At 43.7% G+C, this 13,383-nt stretch overlaps 1 protein-coding gene across 1 annotated transcript in view; it reads right to left on the reverse strand.

Annotated features, from left to right (window-relative positions):
- The window catches only part of LOC115120576 (1,4-alpha-glucan-branching enzyme-like), a 234,388-nt gene that overhangs the window by 91,149 nt on the left and 129,856 nt on the right, over positions 1-13,383 (reverse strand). Inside the window, exon 7 of the mRNA XM_065024960.1 lies at positions 1,696-1,905. Within this exon, the coding sequence (XP_064881032.1) occupies positions 1,696-1,905 (210 nt within the window). The remainder of the gene's footprint in view (positions 1-1,695; positions 1,906-13,383) is intronic.

Below are 13,383 nucleotides of genomic sequence, written 5' to 3' on the forward strand. Positions count from 1 at the left end.
GTACAGTCAGAGAAATACATGCTGTGTCCCAAATGGCACCCTATTCCCTTTATAGTGCACTAGTTTTGACCAGGGCCTATGAGGGAAAAGTGTGCCATTTAGGATGCACCGTATATATAATAAGAACCGCACTCATTTAATAGACCGAGCCTATTCAACCCACTGTGTGTAGGAGTCTAGTAGACAGGCTTGACATTAAGGTTACTCCAATTAGCTAAAAAGTTCCCTTCTTATAATCTGATAGCGTTTGATTTTCTCCAGTCAACATTATTTAAAAACATCTAGCTCTAGTGGGTGATTCATCCTACTGTGAGGAAAGGATCATAGAATACATACAAGGGCTCCGTCCTACACGGCACCCAATTCCCTACATAGTTCACTACTTTCTACCAGGGCTCTGGTTAAAGTAATGCAATGTTTAGGGAATAGGGTGCCATTTTGGATGCATTGCAGCAGGTCTTGGTCTCATTTCTGCAGTGACATACACGTTATGTAGATTAACGTACAGGACATTAGCCAGCCATTGTATAATGTCTTATTTTAACTAAAAGCTTTTAATTGTTCATGTTTTTAAACACCACATACAGTATTGTTTCTTATTATAAAAAAAAAATATCCAGCGCGTTATATAACCATGTTTTCATACTATGTTTGGAATGAATATATCATTAATTACTTGAATTCAACATCTAACATACTGTACAAGGACATATCCAGTAAGGAATTTTCCCTTGAAAATAAACATTCTACATACTCCAGCAGATGAGTAAATACACAAAAGCTACATCAGCGACAGGCTACATCTGCGACAGGCTACATCAGCGACAGGCTACATCTGCGACAGGCTACATCTGCGACAGGCTACATCTGCGACAGGCTACATCAGCGACAGGCTACATCTGCGACAGGCTACATCTGCGACAGGCTACATCTGCGACAGGCTACATCTGCGACAGGCTACATCTGCGACAGGCTACATCTGCGACAGGCTACATCTGCGACAGGCTACATCAGCGACAGGCTACATCAGCGACAGGCTACATCAGCGACAGGCTACATCAGCGACAGGCTACATCAGCGACAGGCTACATCAGCGACAGGCTACATCAGCGACAGGCTACATCTGCGACAGGCTACATCAGCGACAGGACAGGCTACATCAGCGACAGGCTACATCAGCGACAGGCTACATCAGCGACAGGCTACATCAGCGACAGGCTACATCTGCGACAGGCTACATCTGCGACAGGCTACATCAGCGACAGGCTACATCAGCGACAGGCTACATCAGCGACAGGCTACATCAGCGACAGGCTACATCAGCGACAGGCTACATCTGCGACAGGCTACATCTGCGACAGGCTACATCTGCGACAGGCTACATCTGCGACAGGCTACATCTGCGACAGGCTACATCTGCGACAGGCTACATCTGCGACAGGCTACATCTGCGACAGGCTACATCTGCGACAGGCTACATCTGCGACAGGCTACATCTGCGACAGGCTACATCTGCGACAGGCTACATCTGGGATAGAGTTTGTTAATGGTCAGGACAGTATAGTACCTGAGGTAGCTGAACAGTGCTTGAATAGTAACTGTGTAGGTGAATAGTACTTGGTGTAGTTATACACTTTAGTACCTCGGGTAATTCAATTGATTGATTGACTGACGGACAGTTCGATATATGCCTACCTGGAGTAGTTGAAGAGGCGGCTGCCCCAGAGAGCATGCTCCCCGCGAGGAGGGGAGTGGAAGAAGCAGGAGTCGGAGCCATCAAAAGAGTTCAGCCCATCCTCCGTGTTCTGGGAGGCGTGGCTATGGACCACGTCCAATAGGACGACGATGTCCAGGGAGTGGGCGGTGTCAATCAGCTGCTTCAACTCCTCTGGTGTCCCGTAACGACTGGAGAGAGGGGGAGAGAGAGAGAGAGACAAAGTTGCTTCAACTCCTCTGGTGTCCCGTAACGACTGGAGAGAGGGGGAGAGAGAGAGAGAGACAAAGTTGCTTCAATGCCTCTGGTGTCCAGTAACGATATATATGAATATATATATATATGAATATATATATGAGAGAGAGAGAGAGAGAGAGAGAGAGAGAGAGAGAGAGAGAGAGAGAGAGAGAGAGAAGCTTTTGGATCTTAATGATTAAGGGTACAGCGTTAGGCTAAACAGTGTGATTTAATGACTTTGTAGCTAGAGACCCGGGTCAACAGTAGTCCACCTTTAAGAGATTATGGTTCCATTTGGGACGATGTCTTATTCACCAGTTAATAAATGAAGTCAACGTCCTCTGTATCTTAAATAAAATACAAGTTAACAGCTGCTGAAGAAATAAACATGTTGAGAAATCAATTTGGCAAATTCACACAGACACAGAGAGAGAGACACACAGAGAGAGAGACACAGAGAGAGAGAGCGAAAGAGAAACAGAGAGAGAGAGAGCGAAAGAGAAACAGAGAGAGAGACAGACAGACAGACAGACAGACAGACAGACAGACAGACAGACAGACAGACAGACAGACAGACAGACAGACAGACAGACAGACAGACAGACAGACAGACAGACAGACAGACAGACAGACAGACAGAGAGAGACAGACACAGACAGACAGAGAGAGAGAGACAGAGAGAGAGAGAGAGAGAGAGAGAGAGAGAGAGAGAGAGACAGAGACAGAGAGAGAGACAGAGAGAGAGAGCGAAAGAGAGACACAGAGACAGAGAGAAAGAGAGACACAGAGACAGAGAGACAGAGAGACAGAGGGAGAGAGAGAGAGACAGAGAGAGAGAGAGAGAGACAGAGAAAGAGAGAAACAGGAAACAGAGAAAGAGAGAGAAACAGAGAAAGGAGAGAGAGAGAGAGAGAGACAGAGAAAGAGAGAGAGAGACAGAGAAAGAGAGAGACAGAGAAAGAGAGAGACAGAGAAAGAGAGACAAAGAAAGAGAGAGAGAGAGACAGAGAGAGAGAGACAGAGAGATAGGCCCATAGAGTCACGCAGAGAGACAGACGCACAGAAAGACACATACACGCAGGCGCATGCATACACACACATACAGTACATGTCAATATCGTACTTAATCATTTTGTGCCGAGTAGCTACTATTAGCAGTATCCAAAGACATCTAAATCTCACAAGGAAATGCAGGTGAAATGATGACAGGCACCACAGAATGATGTGCTCATATTTCTCTAAAAAGATGATTCTGGCTCACTACACAACAGGAACACATTTTGAATACACAAATGAACACATCTCATTGATCATAAATGAACACAGTGTAACGGCCGTTGTTGGTGGAAGAAGAGGAGGACCAACGCGCAGCAAGAGTCCATATTGATCATTTATTATCGTGAACACAAAACAAAATAACGAGAACGAAACCGAAACAGGTCTGAATGGTGAATACAAAAACACACAGAACAGACAATAATCAACCCACAACTCAAAGGGTGAAACCAGGCTGCCTAAGTGTGGTTCTCAATCAGGGACAACCAGGCTGCCTAAGTGTGGTTCTCAATCAGGGACAACCAGGCTGCCTAAGTGTGGTTCTCCATCAGGGACAACCAGGCTGCCTAAGTGTGGTTCTCCATCAGGGACAACCAGGCTGCCTAAGTGTGGTTCTCAATCAGGGACAACCAGGCTGCCTAAGTAGGGTTCTCAATCAGAGACAACCAGGCTGCCTAAGTGTGGTTCTCAATCAGGGACAACCAGGCTGCCTAAGTGTGGTTCTCAATCAGGGACAACCAGGCTACCTAAGTGTGGTTCTCCATCAAGGACAACCAGGCTGCCTAAGTAGGGTTCTCAATCAGGGACAACCAGGCTGCCTAAGTAGGGTTCTCAATCAGGGACAACCAGGCTGCCTAAGTAGGGTTCTCAATCAGAGACAACCAGGCTGCCTAAGTGTGGTTCTCAATCAGGGACAACCAGGCTGCCTAAGTGTGGTTCTCAATCAGGGACAACGATTGACAGCTGCCTCTGATTGAGAACCACACCAGGCCAAACACAGAAATCCCAAATCATAGAAAAAAAGAACAGACTGCCCACCCGAACTCACGCCCTGACCATACAAAAAACACAAAGACAAAACAAAGGAACTAAGGTCAGAATGTGACACACAGACTAGAGAGACAACAGAGACTACAGAAACTACAACAACAAAGACCAAAGAGACTATGACTACAGAGACTACAGACTGACTACAGAGACCACAGACTGACTACAGAGACCACACAGACTACAGAGACCACAGAGACCACACAGACTACAGAGACCACAGACTGACTACAGAGACCACAAACTGACTACAGAGACCACAGACTGACTACAGAGACCACAGACTGACCACAGAGACTACAGAGACGACACAGACTACAGAGACCACACAGACTACAGAGACCACACAGACTACAGAGACCAAACAGACTACAGAGACCACATACTGACTACAGAGACCACATACTGACTACAGAGACCATATACTGACTACAGAGACTACAGAGACCACACAGACTACAGAGAGCACAGACTGACTACAGAGACTACAGACTGACCACAGAGACTACAGAGACCACACAGACTACAGAGACCACACAGACCACATACTGACTACAGAGACCATATACTGACTACAGAGACTAGAGACTACAGAGACCACATACTGACTACAGAGACCATATACTGACTACAGAGACTACAGAGACTACAGAGACCACATACTGACTACAGAGACTACAGAGACCACAGAGACTACAGAGACCACATACTGACCACACAGACTACAGAGACTACAGACTGACTACAGAGACCACATACTGACTACAGAGACCACACAGACTACAGAGACCACATACTTACTACAGAGACTACAGACTGACTACAGAGACTACAGACTGACTACAGAGACCACAGACTGACTACAGAGACCACATACTGACTACAGAGACCACATACTGACTACAGAGACCACATACTGACTCCAGAGACCACATACTGACTACAGAGACCACATACTGACTACAGAGACTACAGACTGACTACAGAGACCACAGACTGACTACAGAGACCACACAGACTACAGAGACCACACAGACTACATAGACCACATACTGACTAGGGAGACTACACTCACTACAGAGACTACAGACTCACTACAGAGACCACAGACTGACTACAGAGACCACAGACTGACTACAGAGACCACAGACTGACTACAGAGACTACATACTGACTACAGAGACCACATACTGACTGCAGAGACTACAGACTGACTACAGAGACTACAGACTGACTACAGAGACTACAGAGACCACACAGACTACAGAGACCACAGGCTGACTAGGGAGACCACATACTGACTAGGGAGACCACATACTGACTAGGGAGACCACATACTGACTACAGAGACAACATACTGACTACAGAGACCACAGGCTGAATACAGAGACTACAGGCTGACCACAGAGACTACAGACTGACTACAGAGACTGCATACTGACTACAGAGACCGCATACTGACTGCAGAGACTACAGAAACGACAACAACAAAGACCAAAGAGACTATGACTGCAGAGACTACAGACTGACTACAGAGACTACAGACTGACTACAGAGACCACATACTGACTACAGAGACTAAAGACTCACTACAGAGACTTCAGACTCACTACAGAGACCACAGACTGACTACAGAGACCACATACTGACTACAGAGACTACAGACTGGCTACAGAGACTACAGACTGGCTACAGAGACTACAGACTGGCTACAGAGACTACATACTGACTACAGAGACTACATGCTGACTACAGAGACCACATACTGACTACAGAGACCACATACTGACTACAGAGACTACAGACTGACTACAGAGACCACATACTGACTACAGAGACTACAGAGACCACAGACTGACTACAGAGACTACAGAGACCACACAGACCACATACTGACTAGGGAGACTACAGACTCACTACAGAGACTACAGACTGACTACAGAGACCACAGACTGACTACAGAGACCACAGACTGACTACAGAGACCACAGACTGACTACAGAGACCACAGACTGACTACAGAGACTACAGAGACCACACAGACTACGGAGACCACATACTGACTAGGGAGACCACATACTGACTACAGAGACTACAGACTGACTACAGAGACCACAGACTGACTACAGAGACTACAGAGACCACACAGACTACGGAGACCACATACTGACTAGGGAGACCACATACTGACTACAGAGACTACATACTGACTACAGAGACTACATACTGACTACAGAGACTACATACTGACTACAGAGACCACATACTGACTGCAGAGACTACAGACTGACTACAGAGACTACAGAGACCACATACTGACTACAGAGACCACACAGACTACAGAGACCACAGGCTGACTAGGGAGACCACATACTGACTACAGAGACAACATACTGACTACAGAGACCACAGGCTGAATACAGAGACTACAGAGACCACACAGACTACAGAGACCACAGAGACTACAGACTGACTACAGAGACTACATACTGACTACAGAGACCGCATACTGACTGCAGAGACTACAGACTGACTACAGAGACTACATACTGACTACAGAGACCACATACTGACTGCAGAGACTACAGAAACGACAACAACAAAGACCAAAGTGACTATGACTGCAGAGACTACAGACTGACTACAGAGACTACAGACTGACTACAGAGACCACATACTGACTACAGAGACTACAGAGACCACACAGACCACATACTGACTAGGGAGACTACAGACTCACTACAGAGACTACAGATGACTACAGAGACCACAGACTGACTACAGAGACCACAGACTGACTACAGAGACCACAGACTGACTACAGAGACTACAGAGACCACACAGACTACGGAGACCACATACTGACTAGGGAGACCACATACTGACTACAGAGACTACAGACTGACTACAGAGACTACATACTGACTACAGAGACCACATACTGACTGCAGAGACTACAGACTGACTACAGAGACTACAGAGACCACATACTGACTACAGAGACCACAGGCTGACTAGGGAGACCACATACTGACTAGGGAGACCACATACTGACTAGGGAGACCACATACTGACTACAGAGACAACATACTGACTACAGAGACCACAGGCTGAATACAGAGACTACAGAGACCACACAGACTACAGAGACCACAGAGACTACAGACTGACTACAGAGACTACATACTGACTACAGAGACCGCATACTGACTGCAGAGACTACAGACTGACTACAGAGACTACATACTGACTACAGAGACCACATACTGACTGCAGAGACTACAGAAACGACAACAACAAAGACCAAAGTGACTATGACTGCAGAGACTACAGACTGACTACAGAGACTACAGACTGACTACAGAGACTACAGACTCACTACAGAGACTACAGACTCACTACAGAGACCACAGACTGACTACAGAGACCACATACTGACTACAGAGACTACAGACTGGCTACAGAGACTACAGACTGGCTACAGAGATTACATACTGACTACAGAGACTACAGAGACCACATACTGACTACAGAGACCACATACTGACTACAGAGACTACAGACTGACTACAGAGACCACAGACTGACTACAGAGACTACAGAGACCACAGAGACCACAGACAGACTACAGAGACTACAGAGACCACACAGACTACAGAGACCACATACTGACTAGGGAGACTACAGACTCACTACAGAGACTACAGACTCACTACAGAGACCACAGACTGACTACAGAGACCACATACTGACTACAGAGACCGCAGACTGACTACAGAGACCGCAGACTGACTACAGAGACCACAGACTGACTACAGAGACCACAGACTGACTACAGAGACTACAGAGACCACACAGACTAGGGAGACCACATACTGACTACGGAGACCACATACTGACTACAGAGACCACAGACTGACTACAGAGACCACAGACTGACTACAGAGACTACAGAGACCACACAGACTACGGAGACCACATACTGACTAGGGAGACCACATACTGACTACAGAGACTACATACTGACTACAGAGACTACATACTGACTACAGAGACCACATACTGACTGCAGAGACTACAGACTGACTACAGAGACTACAGAGACCACATACTGACTACAGAGACCACACAGACTACAGAGACCACAGGCTGACTAGGGAGACCACATACTGACTAGGGAGACCACATACTGACTACAGAGACAACATACTGACTACAGAGACCACAGGCTGAATACAGAGACTACAGAGACCACACAGACTACAGAGACCACAGGCTGACTACAGAGACTACATACTGACTACAGAGACCGCATACTGACTGCAGAGACTACAGACTGACTACAGAGACTACATACTGACTACAGAGACCACATACTGACTGCAGAGACTACAGAAACGACAACAACAAAGACCAAAGAGACTATGACTGCAGAGACTACAGACTGACTACAGAGACTACAGACTGACTACAGAGACCACATACTGACTACAGAGACTACAGAGACCACACAGACTACGGAGACCACATACTGACTAGGGAGACCACATACTGACTAGGGAGACCACATACTGACTACAGAGACAACATACTGACTACAGAGACCACAGGCTGAATACAGAGACTACAGAGACCACACAGACTACAGAGACCACAGACTGACTACAGAGACCACAGACTGACTACAGAGACCACAGACTGTGACTACAGAGACCAAAGACTGACTACAGAGACCATATACTGACTACAGAGACCAGACTGTGACTATAGAGACCACTGACTGACTACAGAGACCATATATTGACTACAGAGACCAGACTGACCACAGAGACCAGACTGACCACAGAGACCACAAACTGACTATAGAGACCACAAACTGACTACAGAGACCACAAACTGACTACAGAGACCACAAACTGACTATAGAGACCACAAACTGACTACAGAGACCACAAACTGACTACAGAGACCAAAGAGACTATGACTGCAGAGACCACACAGACTACAGAGACTATGACTGTGACCACAGAGACCACAGACTGACTACAGAGACCACAGACTGACTACAGAGACTACAGACTGACTACAGAGACTACAGACTGACTACAGAGACCACATACTGACTACAGAGACCACATACTGACTACAGAGACCAGAGACTATGACTGCAGAGACCAAAGAGACTATGACTGCAGAGACCACAGACTGTGACTACAGAGACCACATACTGACTAGAGACCACAGACTGACTAGAGACCACAGACTGACTAGAGACCACAGACTGACTAGAGACCACAGACTGACTAGAAACCACAGACTGACTAGAGACCACAGACTGACTATAGAGACCACAGACTGACTATAGAGACCACAGACTGACTACAGAGACCAAAGAGACTATGACTGTGACCACAGAGACTACAGACTGACTACAGAGACCAAAGAGACTATGACTGTGACCACAGAGACTACAGACTGACTACAGAGACCAAAGAGACTATGACTGCAGAGACCACAGACTGTGACTACAGAGACCACAGACTGACTAGAAACCACAGACTGACTATAGAGACCAAAGAGACTATGACTGCAGAGACAACACAGACTGCAGAGACTATGACTAGAGACACACACACACACACATACTGCCCGTGTAATGTGTCCCTCTGACGCCCCATCTGTCGTTCCAGTTGTCATAGTATCAGTCCCCTACTACATACTATCATAGTAATAGTCCCCTACTAAATACTAACATAGTATCAGTCCCCTACTACATACTATCATAGTATCAGTCATCTACTAAATACTACAACACTATCATAGTATCAGTCCCCTACTAAATACTATCTAGTATCACTACTAAATACTATCATAGTAACTAGTACCATAGTACAGTCCCCTACTAAATACTATCAGTCCCCTACATACTATCAGTCCCCTACTAAATACTACAGTATCACTACTAAATACTATCATAGTATCAGTCCCCTACCACACTATCATAGTATCAGTCCCCTACTAAATACTATCATAGTATCAGTCCCCTACTAAATACTACTAGTATCAGTCCCTACCTAAATACTATCATAGTATCAGACTATCATAGTATCAGTCCCCTACTAGATACTATCATAGTATCAGTCCCCTACTAAATGACTATCATAGTATCAGTCCTACTACTATCAACTGACTACTAAAGACCATAGTATCAGTCCCCTACTATGACTATCATAGTATCAGTCCCCTACTAAATACTATCATAGTATCAGTCCCCTACTACATACTATCATAGTATCAGTCCCCTACTAAATAAACACTATAATAGTATCAGTGACTATACACTATCTATAATAGTATCAGTCCTACCCTACTAAATACTATCATAGTATCAGTCCCCTACTAATACTACTATCATAGTATCAGTCCCTACTACTATCATAGTATCAGTCCCCTACTATAAATACTACAATACTATCATAGTATCAGTCCTACTACTAAATACTATCATAGTATCAGTCCCCTACTAAATACTATCATACTAGTATCAGTCCCTACTAAATACTATCATAGTATCAGTCCCTACTACAATACTATCATAGTATCAGTCCCCTACTAAATACTACAACACTAGTATCATAGTATCAGTCCCCTACTAAATACTATCATAGTATCAGTCCCCTACTACTAAATACTATCATAGTATCAGTCCCCTACTAAATACTATCATAGTATAGTATCAGTCCCCTACTAAATACTATCATAGTATCAGTCCCCTACTAAATACTACAACACTATAATAGTATCAGTCCCCTACTAAATACTATCATAGTATCAGTCCCCTACTACAACACTATCATAGTATCAGTCCCCTACTAAATACTATCATAGTATCAGTCCCTACTACTAAATACTATCATAGTATCAGTCCCCTACTAAATACTACAACACTATCATAGTATCAGTCCCCTACTAAACACTATCATAGTATCAGTCCCCTACTAAATACTATCATAGTATCAGTCCCCCCTAGTCCCCTACTAAATACTATCATAGTATAGTCCCCTACTAAATACTATCATCAGTATCAGTCCCCTACTAAATACTATCATAGTATCAGTCCTACTAAATACTATCTAGTATCAGTCCCCTACTAAATACTATCATAGTATCAGTCCCCTACTAAAACACTATCATAGTATCAGTCCCCTACTAAATACTATCATAGTATCAGTCCCCTACTAAATACTATCATAGTATCAGTCCCCTACTAAACACTATCATAGTATCAGTCCCCTACTAAATACTATCATAGTATCAGTCCCCTACTAAATACTATCATAGTATCAGTCCCCTACTACACACTATCATAGTATCAGTCCCCTACTAAATACTATCATAGTATCAGTCCCCTACTAAATACTATCATAGTATCAGTCCCCTACTAAATACTATCATAGTATCAGTCCCCTACTAAAACACTATCATAGTATCAGTCCCCTACTAAATACTATCATAGTATCAGTCCCCTACTAAATACTATCATAGTATCAGTCCCCTACTACACACTATCATAGTATCAGTCCCCTACTAAAGACTACAACACTATCATAGTATCAGTCCCCTACTAAATACTATCATAGTATCAGTCCCCTACTAAATACTATCATAGTATCAGTCCCCTACTACACACTATCATAGTATCAGTCCCCTACTAAATACTATCATAGTATCAGTCCCCTACTACATACTATCATAGTATCAGTCCCCTACTACATACTATCATAGTATCAGTCCCCTACTAAATACTATCATAGTATCAGTCCCCTACTAACACTACCTATAGTATCAGTCCCTACTATACATACTATCATAGTATCAGTCCCCTACTAAACTACTACATAGTATCAGTCCCCTACTACATACTATCATAGTATCAGTCCCCTACTACACACTATCATAGTATCAGTCCCCTACTAAAATACTACATAGTATCAGTCCCCTACTACACACAATCATAGTATCAGTCCCTACTACACACTATAATAGTATCAGTCCCCTACTACATACTATCATAGTATCAGTCCCCTACTAAATACTACAACACTATAATAGTATCAGTCCCCTACTACATACTATCATAGTATCAGTCCCCTACAACATACTATCATAGTATCAGTCCCCTACTAAATACTACAACACTATCATAGTATCAGTCCCCTACTAAATACTGTCATAGTATCAGTCCCCTACTAAATACTACAATACTATAATAGTATCAGTCCCCTACTACATACTATCATAGTATCAGTCCCCTACTACACACTATAATAGTATCAGTCCCCTACTAAATACTACAACACTATCATAGTATCAGTCCCCTACTAAATACTACAACACTATCATAGTATCAGTCCCCTACTAAATACTACAACACTATCATAGTATCAGTCCCCTACTAAATACTACAACACTATCATAGTATCAGTCCCCTACTAAATACTACAACACTATCATAGTATCAGTCCCCTACTAAATACTATCATAGTATCAGTCCCCTACTACATACTATCATAGTATCAGTCCCCTACTAAATACTATCATAGTATCAGTCCCCTACTACATACTATCATAGTATCAGTCCCCTACTAAATACTATCATAGTATCAGTCCCCTACTACATACTATCATAGTATCAGTCCCCTACTAAATACTACAACACTATCATAGTATCAGTCCCCTACTAAATACTACAACACTATCATAGTATCAGTCCCCTACTAAATACTATCATAGTATCAGTCCCCTACTAAATACTATCATAGTATCAGTCCCCTACTAAATACTATCATAGTATCAGTCCCCTACTACATACTATCATAGTATCAGTCCCCTACTAAATACTAACATAGTATCAGTCCCCTACTACACACTATCATAGTATCAGTCCCCTACTAAATACTATCATAGTATCAGTCCCCTACTACATACTATAATAGTATCAGTCCCCTACTAAATACTATCATAGTATCAGTCCCCTACTAAATACTATAATAGTATCAGTCCCCTACTAAATACTATCATAGTATCAGTCCCCTACTACATACTACAACACTATCATAGTATCAGTCCCCTACTAAATACTACAACACTATCATAGTATCAGTCCCCCTAAATACTACTATCATAGTATCAGTCCCCTACTACACACTATCATAGTATCAGTCCCCTACTAAATACTATCATAGTATCAGTCCCCTACTAAATACTATCATAGTATCAGTCCCCTACTACATACTATCATAGTATCAGTCCCCTACTAAACACTATCA

The sequence above is a fragment of the Oncorhynchus nerka genome, linkage group LG11 (assembly GCF_034236695.1).
Source record: "Oncorhynchus nerka isolate Pitt River linkage group LG11, Oner_Uvic_2.0, whole genome shotgun sequence".
Lineage (NCBI taxonomy): Eukaryota > Metazoa > Chordata > Actinopteri > Salmoniformes > Salmonidae > Oncorhynchus > Oncorhynchus nerka.